This window comes from Bubalus kerabau, chromosome 12, assembly GCF_029407905.1.
Source record: "Bubalus kerabau isolate K-KA32 ecotype Philippines breed swamp buffalo chromosome 12, PCC_UOA_SB_1v2, whole genome shotgun sequence".
Lineage (NCBI taxonomy): Eukaryota > Metazoa > Chordata > Mammalia > Artiodactyla > Bovidae > Bubalus > Bubalus kerabau.
The window spans coordinates 71214120-71228254 of record NC_073635.1 but is presented as its reverse complement, the minus strand read 5'-3'; the positions used below and the strand labels follow the sequence as shown (position 1 = coordinate 71228254).

At 43.1% G+C, this 14135-nt stretch overlaps 1 protein-coding gene across 1 annotated transcript in view; it reads right to left on the bottom strand.

The window, feature by feature from the left end:
- The window catches only part of LOC129624642 (ATP-binding cassette sub-family C member 4-like), a 182164-nt gene that overhangs the window by 156750 nt on the left and 11279 nt on the right, over positions 1–14135 (bottom strand). The window contains 2 exon segments of the mRNA XM_055542795.1: positions 9194–9314; positions 9874–9984. Coding sequence (XP_055398770.1) covers positions 9194–9314; positions 9874–9984 — 232 coding nt within the window.

Sequence of the window (14135 nt, the reverse complement as noted above, 5' to 3'; positions counted from 1 at the left end):
AAGTTGAGTCAGAACTTCCAAGCTAAGCTGTAACAGTTTTTGCCTGGTCATCAAAGAAACATGCGGTCTTACATAATCCTGATGGAAGATAATTCATTTTCTGTTGAATAATTCCAACACATTTCATCAAGTGCTGCTTTAAGGTGGCCTAACTTGGAGAAGTACTCGTTGGAATTAACTGTTTGGTTTTCCGGAAGGAGGTCATAATAGAGGACTCCCTTCCAGTCCCACCATATACACAACACCACATTCTCTTGATGAAAACTGTACTTTGGTGTGGTTGGTGGTGGTTCATTTCACTTACCCAGTGATCTCTTTCATTCCACATTAGTGTACAGTATCCACTTTTCATTGCCCATCACAATTTATTTTTAAAAAGGAGCATTTTATTAATAGTTACATTTCAGTAGAGAATTGCATGCAGAAATAACAGTCAAGAAGATTTTTCTTTTTTTTTCCTCGCTTAACTTAGGTGGAAACCAAGCATCAAAGTGATTAATATAACCAAGATGGTGAAATGACTTTCAAGGGTTTGTTTTTTTTTTGATATTTTGAGTATGTTGGCTATCTCCCACAGGATATAACATTGATTGTTCTCAATTAATGTCTAGATTTGATCTCTATCAACTTTAACTGGTCTACTCGACTGTAAAACATCATCCACCAAGAAATCTCTAACACAAACCTATTTTCTTTCTTTTTTCTTTTTTTGCTATGCTGGGTCTTCATTGCAGTGTGCAGGCTTCTCTAGTTGGAAAGCGCCAGCATAGTTGCCCTGAGGCATGTGATATCTTAGTTCCGCAACCAGGGATCAAACCCATGACCCCTGCATTGGAAGGCAGACTCTTAACCACTGGACCACCGGGGAAGTCCCCTGTCAGGTTTGTTTTTGATAGCTCTCTTCTGTCTGTAAAATGTTGAGGAACCCACAAGAGGAAGAGAAGGAGAAGAATCCCAAACTCAAATCACAAAGCATAACTAAAAAGCATTTTCTGCTCAACTAACTGGTGCCTGATCAGATTATTTGCAGAAAGCTGACCCCATCTCTCAAAAGGATGTGACACTATAGTCCTAAACGTCTGTCTTGTTCTACACACACATGTTCACAGGCCTTAACACCTGCCTTACCTCCCACAAGGTCATAGGAGCTTTCATCTACTCCAGAGAAGAGAAGACTGTTTATTGGAAGAATTATGAGTAAGATGACCATATCAGAGGAAGATTACCAGTTCTCAAGAACACAAAGGCTCACTGTTACACTTCTAGGAAGCCTCATCATTCACCCCTGGAGGCACTAAGAGCTTAAGAAGAGCCCTTCATAGATTGTAAAACACACAGTTGATACAGTTTACTGAGATAGAAGTCTGGAGACTTATACAGAGAAGCAAAAATCAAACAACACATGGCAGTCCCAGCCCAGATATGATCAAGGGAAGCCCAGTGCTGCAGGCTACAAACCTGGGGCTCTCCACCAGAAGCTCAGTGGTAACACCTGCCATCCCAAAATGCCCTAAAACTGTGATTCTCTTTGGAAATCACTGCTGTCTGTTCAGTTCAGTCTCTCAGTCATGTCCAACTCTTTGTGACCCCATGGACTACAGCTTGCCAGGCTTCCCTTTCTATCACCAATTCTTTGAGCCTGCTCAAACTGATGTCAGTGATGTCATCCAACTATCTCATCCTCTGTCATCCCCTTCTCCTCCTGCCTTCAATCTTTCCCAGCATCAGGGTCTTTTCAAATGAGTCAGTTCTTCGTAACAGGCGGCCAAAATATTGGAGTTTCAGCTTCAGCATCAGTCCTTCCAATGAATATTCAGGATGGATTTCCTTTAGGATAGACTGGTTGGATCTCCTTGCAGTCCAAGGGACTCTCAAGAGTCTTCTCCAACACCACAGTTCAAAAGCATCAATTCTTTGGTGCTCAGCTTTCTTTATAGTCCAACTCTCACATCCATACATAACTACTGGAAAACCACAGCTTTGACTAGATGGACCTTTGTTGGGTGTTACTCAGCTGTCTGTTACTCATCTATTTGATCCTAGTATCGTTTCAATTACAGGAGGAGTAAGAGTAATATCACCCATCTAAAAGAATACTAATAAATGCAAGAAATTCAGCAAAAAAGAGTGCAAAATAAAGGCAGGTCATTACCGCCTAAGTCTCTGGGTTTATCTGCTGAGAGACAGTCTTTAATAACCCAGGTGAACAGCCTCACTAAGGAGTAATGCCAGTCCATGGCCTATAGCTTCTACTCTTCTGTCTATTCTGGATACTAATCCTCAACTAGTAAGGAATAAAACAGCTGAGAAAATATTCCCTATCAAACTTGAAACTAACCAAATTAAAACGTTCTGGATAAGCAGGCACAAGATCAAAAGTTGTTCCCTCAAACTCTTCATCTTTAACGTCAGTCTAAGTTTGATTTGTGAATATTCTTTCCACAAACCAATTCAGAATAGAGTTATTACATCTTCATAGGAATTCTTCACAACTATGAAATCATTAAAGATTTTTTTAAAGAGTCTATTATAATACAACAACATTTGATCAAGGTTCTATAAGAATCTGAGAGTCTCTGGGGCAGACATTTCTTGGAAGAGTCCTTGGTATTCAGCCTCCTGAAAGCACTTGACTTTGGGCCCCATTTCCTGCTTCTTAGGGGAACTTCTCACAGGATTAAGTGCTAAAATTTCCCTACTCATTATAGTTTCTCCATTACATTTCCACACATACTTAAAAGGTTTCTTACCCAACTCCACCAACTCTGCTTCACAAGGAAAAAAAAAACACAGAAAACAGAAACAAGCTATATCAGACAAAGAAAAAATGCTTGAGTGAAATATATAAGCAGGAAAAATGAGCTTGTGGGAAAAATGAAGGGGCAATTTACCTTCAGAAATGGGAGAACAGGTGACAAACAGCAGAGCTGAGACAGATCTAGAGCTAAGGAGGAAAATCAGTGAATCTGGGAAAATAATAACATTAGGATGCTAAAATATAACTTCACTCCTCCTGACACAGTGGTCTTCATCCTGACTGCACCTTAGCATCACCTAGGAGGGGTTAAGAGCACTCTGAGGCCTGAAGCCAAGCCTCCAGAAACTGGGTTAGGTTCAACTTATTAAGGATGGACCCTGAAGTTCCCTCTGCCTGGAAGATTCTAGATGTAGAATCTAATCCCATGGAAACATCTGCTATTATCCTGCATCATCGGGGCATCTGGGCCTTGAGGGGCCATGAATCTGCTTTGAAGGACTTACAAGTACCACAGAAGGTTTTATGCTGAGTTCTGTGTTACATATCATACTTCTAAGAAAATTCCTTATGAACCCAAACTCTTGAGACTCCAAATATGAAATTCAGACCTTTCATTCAAAACACAGGAAAAAAATAAATGTTTATAAAATACAGTATTTACAAAATTAAAATATGAATCAAATTTGTAATGTTATATCTAAAGAGGGAGAAGAATTAGAATGGAACAAGGATACCAGTCTTCTTTAAAAATAGCCTCTTCTGTTGATTTGACTTTGGAATTGTGAAAACATTATACAGAATTATAATTATAAAACAATGAAGTTTTCAAAATCAATTCATAAAATTTCAGAGTAAAATAAAACAAAAACTATATCCATCCAGTAGGTTGGCAGTTATACAATGCTGCTGCTGCTGCTAAGTCGCTTCAGTCATGTCCGACTCTGTGTGACCCAGAGACGGCAGCCCACCAGGCTCCTACATCCCTGGGAATCTCCAGGCAAGAACACTGGAGTGGGTCGCCATTTCCTTCTCCAATGCATGAAAGTAAAAAAGTGAAAAGTGAAAGTGAAGTCGCTCAGTCACGTCTGACTCTTAGCGACCCCATGGACTGCAACCCATCAGGCTCCTCCGTCCATGGGATTTTCCAGGCAAGAGTACTGGAGTGGGGTGCCATTGCCTTCTCTGGCAGTTATACAATAAAGAACTGTTAAAAGTGGTTTAAAAAAAAAATTGAAAACACATTCCCTGTGTGATATGCCTATCTAAGAACAATATGAACAGCAACAACAACAACAATATGCTTTCAAAAGTCACATTATGGTTAATAGTGTTGATATTATAAGATTTTTAAATGAATAATTATGTCGGTATCATTGAGAACAGGGATTCATTGAAGTTACTCAGTCGTGTCTGACTCTTTGTGACCCCAGGAACTATAGCCTGCCAGACTCCTCTATCCATGGAATTTTCCAGGCAAGAATACCGGAGTGCATTGCCATGCCCTCCTCAAGGGCACCTTCCCAACCCAAGGATAGAACCCAGGTCTCCCACACTGCAGGGAGACTCTTTACCATCTGAGCCACCATTAGGCATGGCAGAAAAGAGAAAAGATTATGAGAGGAAAAGAGATAGCAATCTAAGCATAAAAAGATAAAGTACAAGCACTACTGCCCTGAATCCAATTTTGACTGGAAATATCCATATAAACTCAAGGTCTGTTTACTACAAAAAATGTATAATATCTTTGTCCATTGAAAAAGCTGAGAAACAATAGCCAACTCAACAGCAGTGAACACCCCTAGTGCCCAGACCATAGTCTCTAAATACCATTTCCAATGAGAAGGAGCCATGGCTGCTTGGAGAAATGGAGATTCCAGGGCTGGGCCAAATTTGTACTTAAAGATGCACAGCTTCTTTTGTGGAACCATAAATCAGAACCTTCTCATCACACCAGAAAGTGAAAAATTAGCAATGATTTCTACAGTTTGCACAAAAGACAGGAGTCCTGGGAAGAGACCTATTCTATTCTTAATGGCAGAGGCTGTTTCACAAAGGGCTTAGAAAACTCACTGCTGTTTACAGGCCATCATGGCAGAACAAGAACTCTCAAGAAAAGTCACTTCTAGAAGCCAACTTTCCTGGACAGTAATTAAAAGTTTCACTTCTAAGCAGAATTTTGAATTTGTCACCATTATGAAAGTAATCTTTTTAATGGAGTCACCTGTTTCCTTGACTTATTAAAGATAATGGATTGAGGGGGATGGAGAATGAGTGAAATAGGTGAGGGAGATGAAGAGGCACAAATTTCCAGTTATGGGTATATAATTTACAACATAGGAAATACAGTCAATAACACTGGAATAACTTTGTATGGTGACAGAGGGTAACTAGACTGATCAGGGTGATGATTTTATAATGTAAAAAAATATTGAATTACTATGCTATACACTAGAAACTAATATAATATTTTAAGTCAATCATCGTTCAATTTTTAGAAAAAGTTTTCAATGAGACAGTAAAAATACAGTTTTTTTTTTTAATGAATTGAAAAGCATCACCCTCATATATGTCTCAAGGTCATCACTGTGGATATTACTGACACCTAATGGCTAATGCTAAGCTCTCAGGAACCAGCAGGGTGCACACAGCAGGTCTGCTCTGCAGGTCCCTGTCTGCTTGGCTTAATGCCCCCTCCTCCTCTCCCTTGCTGCGTGATCCTCGGTGGTTGCTTTGAGCCCAGAGTATCTCTGCCACTAGCAGCCACTCCTCAGCCTCCCTGGTTAAGCAGAAGTGAGGGACACATGGAAGAAAGGGTTGGGAAATAAATGCAAAGACCACCCAGTTCTTGGGGAACCAGCCCTAAGTCCAGGCACAAAGCTCACTTTGGGACACAGAGGATTCTGCTTACTTCCTGCCCATCAGTTGAGCTCCCAAGTGAAGATTTATACAAATATGTACCTTCCTATAGCCTCTACCTAAAACTGACACAACCAGCAAAAGTGGCCTTGGACAAAGGTCAGTGATTAGACAAGGCCGGTCATTTCTAAGGTTCCCACAAAGAGGACATAAACCCTGGTCACTCCTCCCCACTCAGGGTAGGGAGTGAGTAAAACCACTGAGGCTCTTCAGTTCAGTTCAGTTACCTCAGTCCTGTCTGACTCTTTGCAACCCCATGGACTGCAGCATGCCAGGCCTCCCTGTTCATCACCAACTCCCGGAGTTTACCCAAACCCATGTCCATTGAGTTAGTGATGCCATCCAGCCATCTCATCCTCTGTCGTCCCCTTCTCCTCCTGCCTCCAATCCTTCCCAGAATTAGGGTCTTTTCCAATGAGTCAACTCTTCACATGAGGTGGCCAAAGTATTGGAGTTTCAGCTTCAACATCAGTCCTTCCAATGAATACCTAAGACTGATCTCCTTTAGGATGGACTGGTTGGATCTTCTTGCAGTCCAAGGGACTCTCAAGAGTCTTCTCCAACACCACAGTTCAAAAGCATCGATTCTTTGACACACAGCTTTCTTCACCGTCCAAATCCCACATCCATACATGACTACTGGAAAAACCATAGCCTTGACTAGATGGACCTTTGTTGGCACTTCAAGGTCACCCCATTTACACACCAGCAAGTGGAGACCTCATCTCTCAGAGAGAAGCCCTGATGACCTGGGGAGGTGGTCTCTGTGTCTCTGGTCCAGGAAGAGTCTTTAGGATCCTCCTCTCCACCCTGAGGGACCCAAGCAGGCAGAGACCTGTTCTCCTCACCCAAGATCCCCATGAAAGTACACACAGGGGCCAGGCATGCTAGGAACTCGCTGGCTGTTCTGTTCTAATTAGGGGTGACCTGCACGTGCTCCAGGTTGAACATTAGCCTGGTACTTGCTTCTCCAAGCATTATGGGCACTCCTCAATTCTCACAGGACAGAGGTTTCACACTTTGAAATCCTAACCCTTAAAGCCTCACCCTAGAATGGTTTCACCCTGGTTTCTCTTCCCACTGGTGCTGCCAGGAATGCCTGCACTGTGGTGGGTCACAGCACTGTCTGGGAACCATGGGTAACCCATGAGTCATTCTGTGCACCAGAGGAATTAAAAGACGGCAGGAGGTCAAAAGTAATGTGTTCATGTTTTAGAGAGTCCTGAGCTGAGTTTAGATATTCTGCTATCTAAAATTATCCCCACTTAGGGATGGTAATGATGGCAACGTTAAAGACCTCCTGCTCTATCTGAACACAGCATGATGTTGCTTCTAGCATCAACATTCTAGTCAAATCTGGCACCCACGCGACATGGTCACCTGACTCTACCCTCATTTACGATCCCAAATCTGACTTCCTGCTCCAGGAAGTTCTTAGCATCCTATTTATTATCTTTAGACAATATTCAGGATGCATGTGTCTGACACTATGAATACAAAGCTCTAAAGACAAGCCTTTCTGACCCTGGACGAGCTCTCAGGCATTGAGGTGAACAGGCTCGTAAGTCAGAGTACCCGAAGTGGAACCTCAATTTGTTCTTTATGCTCCGTGTGACCACGGGCATCCTATGTAACTACTTGGACTTAGAGTCCTCTCTTCTAAAATGGGGGTAAAATGAAACCTACAACTTCATTGAGTTAGCCCAAGGAATAAGAGTGATATTACACATACCGTGCCCACAGCAGTTCCTGATACATAACGTGTTTTGAGACTTACCATTGTTCCTACTGCACTACCAATAGTACAGCTGCTGCCACCACCATGACTACTGAGTAGGAGCCCCTGTTACCGCTACTGGAACCTCTAGTACTACAGAGCATGAACTCCCTTGTTTTCAAGGTCCTCAACTCCCCACTTCTCTGCCATGACCACCCCACAACCAGCCTCCTGAAGGAGGGGCTGGGGCTCTACCAACTGACACCTGACACAGCCCCCAGGCCTGGCCTTCCTGGATCCCCAGCAGGAAGTGTTCCTGGGGCTGGACAACTTTGAAATAAACACTCCACCCCGCCCTTCACAAGGCACTGCAGCATCTCGGAGGTCAGAGCCCTGTCTAAGGTGGCACTCTGCCCCACACACCTGCCCCACCCTCTGGCACAATGGTCAACCCTCCTTTGTCATCAACAAGAACTCCATCTCCCAGGACCACCCAGTCACCTGGGAGCTGACAGATTCTGTCTCTCCAGTTGTGTGCATCAGACTTCACTTGCCCACCTGCCCACTGCCCACAGTGCCCTTCAGTACAACACAGCCTTTAAATAAGAGCCATGCCACCCACCTTTAAACCACCTGGCTCCCCCACCTCACCCCCAACACAATGGACTGAGGACAGCTCACCCCTTCTCCACCTAAAACACCCCTTTCACAGCAACTGCATCTTCCATCCCTCCTGCTCTCACACACTCACAGGCCACCCGTGTCCCTAAGGCAGCACTAAGGGACCACGGGGAGCACGAGCCACCCAGGGGGGTCTGCAGCAGACCCCCAGCAGGCTCAGCCAGAACAGGGGGCTGACGGCACTGTGTCCCCAGGTGGACAGTCTCACTGGGGGATCTTGACCCAGGATCTGCAGGGTCATGGAAGTCACTGACCTCGCAGCTTTCAGCCTTTGGTTTTCTCCTGCACATCCCCTCCTAGACCCTCTGCCAATGCCAGGATACCAAGATACTCCTTTCAAACAGCAAACCACCTCAATAGTCAGGACTGAAACCAGCACAGATGGTGCATGGATTCTCCACGATTCATGGTGAAGCTGGAGCTCCTCCCCACGGGAGTCTCTGACCTGGATAACTTGGCCCATGGAGAGGGAGCAGCCCAGGGAATGGTATGCTCTTGGAGCTCTGGCAGCTCCTGCCCAGATGCAGGGCCCTGGATCCTGTTCCTCTGGAATGGGAGAGGTGATGATCCCTTCTTGGGAGAGCATTTATCAGATGTGTCCTGGGCAAGTTAACAATTGCTTGCTGAGTGACTATAAAATGTTTTAGGTTTTCAGCTCAGGTGCAAGTTTACTTCCTCCAAACCAGGAGGCAAATATTCCTTGAGGTTGTAGGATCTTCTTTTTCTCAAGGATCACTTTTAGCATTTATATCATTTACTGAGCACTAACAATGTCCTAGTATGGTATAAAATGTCAGTGCCATCCTTTCACAATACTATGTTTTAACTGGTTAAAAGAAAAATATTGCCTTAGCAAAAAGTTCATTCAAGTTTTGCCAAAAGCTGTTATGGGAAATCTGAAAGAATTTTTCTGCCAACCCAATAGTAATCCCCTGGAGAATTTGTCTTTAAGCACCTGTCCATTCTAAAAGTAAATACAACCGCTGAACTACATCATGATTCACAGAGAAGTTTTAACTTCAGACATGAAAGCTCTGTCCTCTCTTGTCCCCATCTCATCCATCTCAGTACTGATCTGCATACACTGAGAAGTTAATGCACAGTTAAGTAAAAACTTTTACCTCAAGAAATATAAGTAGTCCCAAAGCAAAATAGAATTTCCAGTAACACTTGACGATTGTTTTCATTAAAGAGGGCTCCCGTGCATCTTTCTGGGCTCTCAAAATTTCTCGATCCCAGTACCTGCAATGAGAAACAGAGCACAGTGAAGAAGAGCCCTGCTACAGGTAAAACGGAGGAGAGGGCAGAGCAGAAGACGAGCCTTCACTACAGAGCACTCTGTGGCTGCCCCATAGATGCTGGCTAATGGGTCACAGGGCGCCTGAAGGATGAGCAGTGTAGACTGAAGCACCAGTAAAAGCACCAGACCAGGTTTTGAGGGAAAAGTCCCAGTCTCAGAAAACAAGTACCTGCCAAGCTTTGCTGGACTCACAGATCATGAGCAGCTCATGGGGGCAGACACCCTCCTCCAGGGGCCCCACCTCCAGGGACAGAGCTCGGCCACCAGGGCCATGGCTTCGGGCTCCCTCCACATCCACAGATGCACAGGGAACACAGGCTACCCCCAGCCTCTAAAGTGGGCTAAGCCTGGGGTCATCCTGAGGGGGTGTGTGTGCAGTGTCAGGGGAGAAGCCTCCAGAGAACACAGTGGAAAGCAAAGCGCACCCCCCAACACACATACCTTTAGCCCCACTTGGAAATTCTCACTCTCCCTCCCCTTCTCCCTGCTGCCTGTGCTCACCCTTGCAGCTCTTCTCCAAGTCGCTGGGAGCGATCTTCTGGAAGCACTGAGTACAAGTCATCTTGTTTTAATTTCCGTTCATAACCAATTTTAAACAAGGGGTTTAGCCACCTGTTAAAAATTAAGAGGACAATGACATATATCTAAATTACACAGCTCTAATTAGAATCCTACAGTGATGGGCTTTGTTAAAAAAAAAAAAAAGCTATATTTTAAATATATAGAGATATGATGGAATAATTAGACATGTGTTTACACACTCACACACAGACACATACACACTCCCTAATTCTGTAGGCTGAGAGGCCCCAGAAGCAATGACACACTGGTAGCAAAGAGCATTCCAGCCCCAGTTTCTTGGGGTTTTGTTTAACATACACAATTATGATTTTTTTTTTTCTTGTGGGAAGGACTTTTAAGGTCTACTCTCTTATCACCTTTCAAGTATTCAATACAGTAGGATTAACTGTAGTCACCAGACTGGATATTACACCTTCATGAAAATGAAAGTTGCTCAGTCGTGTCCAACTCTTTGCGACCCAATCGACTATGGAGTTCATGGAATTCTCTAGGCCAGAATACTGGAGTGGATAGCCTTTGCCTTCTCCAGGGGATCTTCCCAACCCAGGGATCAAACTCGGGTCTCTCGCGTTGCAGGTGGGAATTCCATGAACTGTATAGTCCATGGGGGTCACAAAGAGTCAGACATGACAGAGGGACTTTCACTTTCACGAGGATGTAACATGCAGTCTGGTGACTATAGTTAATCCTACTGTATAACTTATTTTACAATGGAAGTTTGTGTCTTTTGGCCCCCTTCACCCAGGTCTTGGCTTTTTAATATCCTTCTTCCCAAAAAAGGAACCAAATGAAGAAATGACTGATTCCAAGGTTGGGGCTGTGTGTGTCAGCACTGATAATTCTGTTTTTTTTTTTGTTTTGTTTTGTTTTTTTTACAGCAATATAAGTGCCTGTCATGAAGCTTTGTAGACATGTCAAAGACATCCATCTCCGGTGAACACTTGACAGCTACACAATGAGATAAAGAGCCAGGCCACCCCACCCGTGAAGTTCCCTCTTTCAGAAAGCTCTGGTTGACCTGATAACAGACCATCTCACTGACTGCTTGCTTCTCCCTTCCCGCACTTTAATTCCCGCTCTTATTTTTTAAATTCATTAATAAAGAGTGAACCTGTAAAATCCTAGACACCCCATTCTCAACCTCAAAAAGGCAGAATCCCAAGTCCAAGCTTGCTCATGAGCTCTCTCTCTCTCTCCACCCAGGACCTCGCTGTGTCACCCCAGGGGTGCCTTGTACCCTCCAGGGCATGTGAGTGATACACCTTGCCATTTCAAAGTTCCCTGATGGTTGGTTGTTGCTGAGATGTGTCTCACAATCCTAAGAACCACAAGGGCCGGTCCAGCCACAACACTGACTGTAAAAGGAGAATTTCTGTGGGGGCTGCTCATAACTAGTACGAGCCCTGGTGAGAAGAGCCCCAGGCAATCCCGGCAAAAGCCTCACTGTCTACAGGCCAAGACCAACAGGCAGAAAAAGTCCAAGATGGGTCTGGGACATCCTGTGCCATAAAATAAGGAAGTGCTCAAGGAATCATGAGGATGTGTAGAAAGACAGAGGAGCTTGAATGGCTCTTGCTAGACAAATCTGAGATACTTAGAGCATCAAAACAAACAAATGGCAATGAACCTTAACCCAGTAAATAATAAAAGAATCCATGAATCCGTAGTGCTACGTAAACAGGAGAGAAAGGAAAGCTCTTGCAAACAAATCCAAAGAAACTTAAAAGGAGTAATCAGTTATTTTAAGCTATGTACATAACTGAAAATGTACTGCACTGAATAATTTTCAAGTGTAAGATATTTTTTATCTTTATATGAAGAAAAGCCCTTGGGAAATTGTTTTGTGAGTAAATCTGTAAACTATGTGTCCCAAGACATGTCTATTCTAGACAGATGCTTAGTCCCATGTGCAAATCAAGTGCTGGTCCAAAAGACTGCTGAAATTTTGTATGCTTTTTGATACTTTACACTTTTTTATCCTGCATGTCCTGTAAAGTTATAAATCTACACAATAAAAATGTTTAACAATTCAAAAATAAAAAAGGATCAAGAAAATCATCAATGGAAATTAAAAACTGGCTGAAAGTTTGAAGCAAAAGATGATATTTACATAATCTCAACTTACCACTCTGCAATTATTTATTATAAAGGGAAAAAAAAAACTAACTGTACAGATGATCCCACCAAAAAAACATATTCAGATTGATTATACATTATTTAAATGATAATAGTTAGAATGCAGAGACAGCCCATAGGTAAATACCATTTTACTGATTTTGCCAGGGTAAGGAAAATTCCAAGGCCAGACCATAATAACCCATGGATAGAGATCAAACCAGTCAGTCCTAAAGGAAATCAACCCTGAACATTCATTGGAAGGCCTGATCTGAAGTTCTAATACTTTGGCCAACCTGATGCAAACAGCTGACTGATTGGAAAAGACTCAGATTCTGGGAAAGATTGAAGGCAAAAGGAGAAGAGGAGAGCAGAAGATGAGATGGTTAGATGACACCACCGACTCAATGGACATGAACTTGAGCAAATTATGGGAGAGAGTAAAGGACAAGGAAGCCCAATGTGCTGGTCCATGGGGTTGCTGAGTCAGACACGGCTGAACGACTAAATAATAGCAACAACAGAGATTACATTTCTTCTCTCCTGTTATTCCCAGGACAACATAGGTACAGATGCTCAAGAACTATTTGTTGAATGTATGAATATCCATGAATCATTAAAGAAGCGATAAGATAAACTGAATTTCAGATTTTGCTAATCCGGGTAACTTGGCACCCCTAAAGAACCCCAGTCCAGGGGTCAGAAGACTGGACTCTAGTCTCAGCAGTGGTGCTGAGCACCCAGGGCCTCAGCTGTCCTCTGCTTCACGTCTCCACTCCAGTTCAGCAGCTCCACGACCTTTAACATCTCTAGGTCTCAGTTTCCTTCCAAAACAACAGTGCACATCTAGGAGCTTTACCACTAAGCGGGTTTGAAACATGTTGGGTGATTTATTCCACACTTGTCCCCTACAGAAAATGCTCAGGGAATCAGCACTGGGACTTACCCAGATGATGACACCCTGCACCCAAAGTGAAAGCGTCAGTCACTCAGTTGTGTCTGACTCTTTGGGACCCCATGGTCTGTCCACAGAATTCTCTAGTATTCTAGGCAAGAATACTGGAGTGGGTAGCCATTCCCTTTTCCAGGGGATCTTTCTGACCCAGGGATTAAACCAAGTTCTCCTGCATTACAGGCAGATTATTTTACCTTTATCTGAGCCACAAGGGAAGCCCACAAAAGACCCTCTTTAAAATTCTGCTTGAAGAGGAAAAGATACTCAACATCAAAATATCTTTGGATCCAGATTCCTTCCTAACTTTCAATGGGAAAGTTTAACATTTATTTAGAGCATTATCTAATGTGCAAAACATGGCATTTATTTTTTAATTAAACTTTTTATTTTGTATAGGAGTATATCCAATGGCCAACATGATAGTTTCAGGAGGACAGCAAAGGGACTGAGCTGTACATACACATGTATCATTCTCCCTCAAACCCCACTCCCATTCAGGCTGTCACATAACACTGAGCAGTTCCCTGTGCTATACAGTAGATCCTTGTTGGTTATCCATCCTAAATACAGTGGTATATACATGTCCCTACCAAACTCCCTAACTATCCCTTTCCCCCTTCACTCTCCCTGGCAACCATAAGTTCATTCTCTAAAGTCTGAGAGTCTGTTTCTGTCAAAATGTGGTATTTAATTGAAATGTATAATTAGGATGTGATGCACATCTATGACCATCATATATCTATGACCAAAATGTGCATCTTTCCTTTTTCCAAATTCCCAGAAGTAGAATAATTAGTGAAGGGCTGAATTCTTTTCCATTAGGTTCAAACCAATCTGCCCTCTTAACAGCTGTTTGTGAGCTTATTTCATTGTCACCTTTGAGTACCTGAATTACAGTTTTTCTGGGCCTAAAGTTAAAAATAATTCAAAGAGTTTTAATTTGAATTTATTTGACTTATGTGTACTTAGTCATTCAGTCCTGTTCCACTCTTTGCAAACCCATGGACTGTAGCTTGTCAGACTCCTCTGTCCATGGGATTTTCCAGGAAAAAATACTAGAGTGGGTTGCCATTTGATTTGTAAAGATGGAACACTTTTTTTTTTTTTAAAC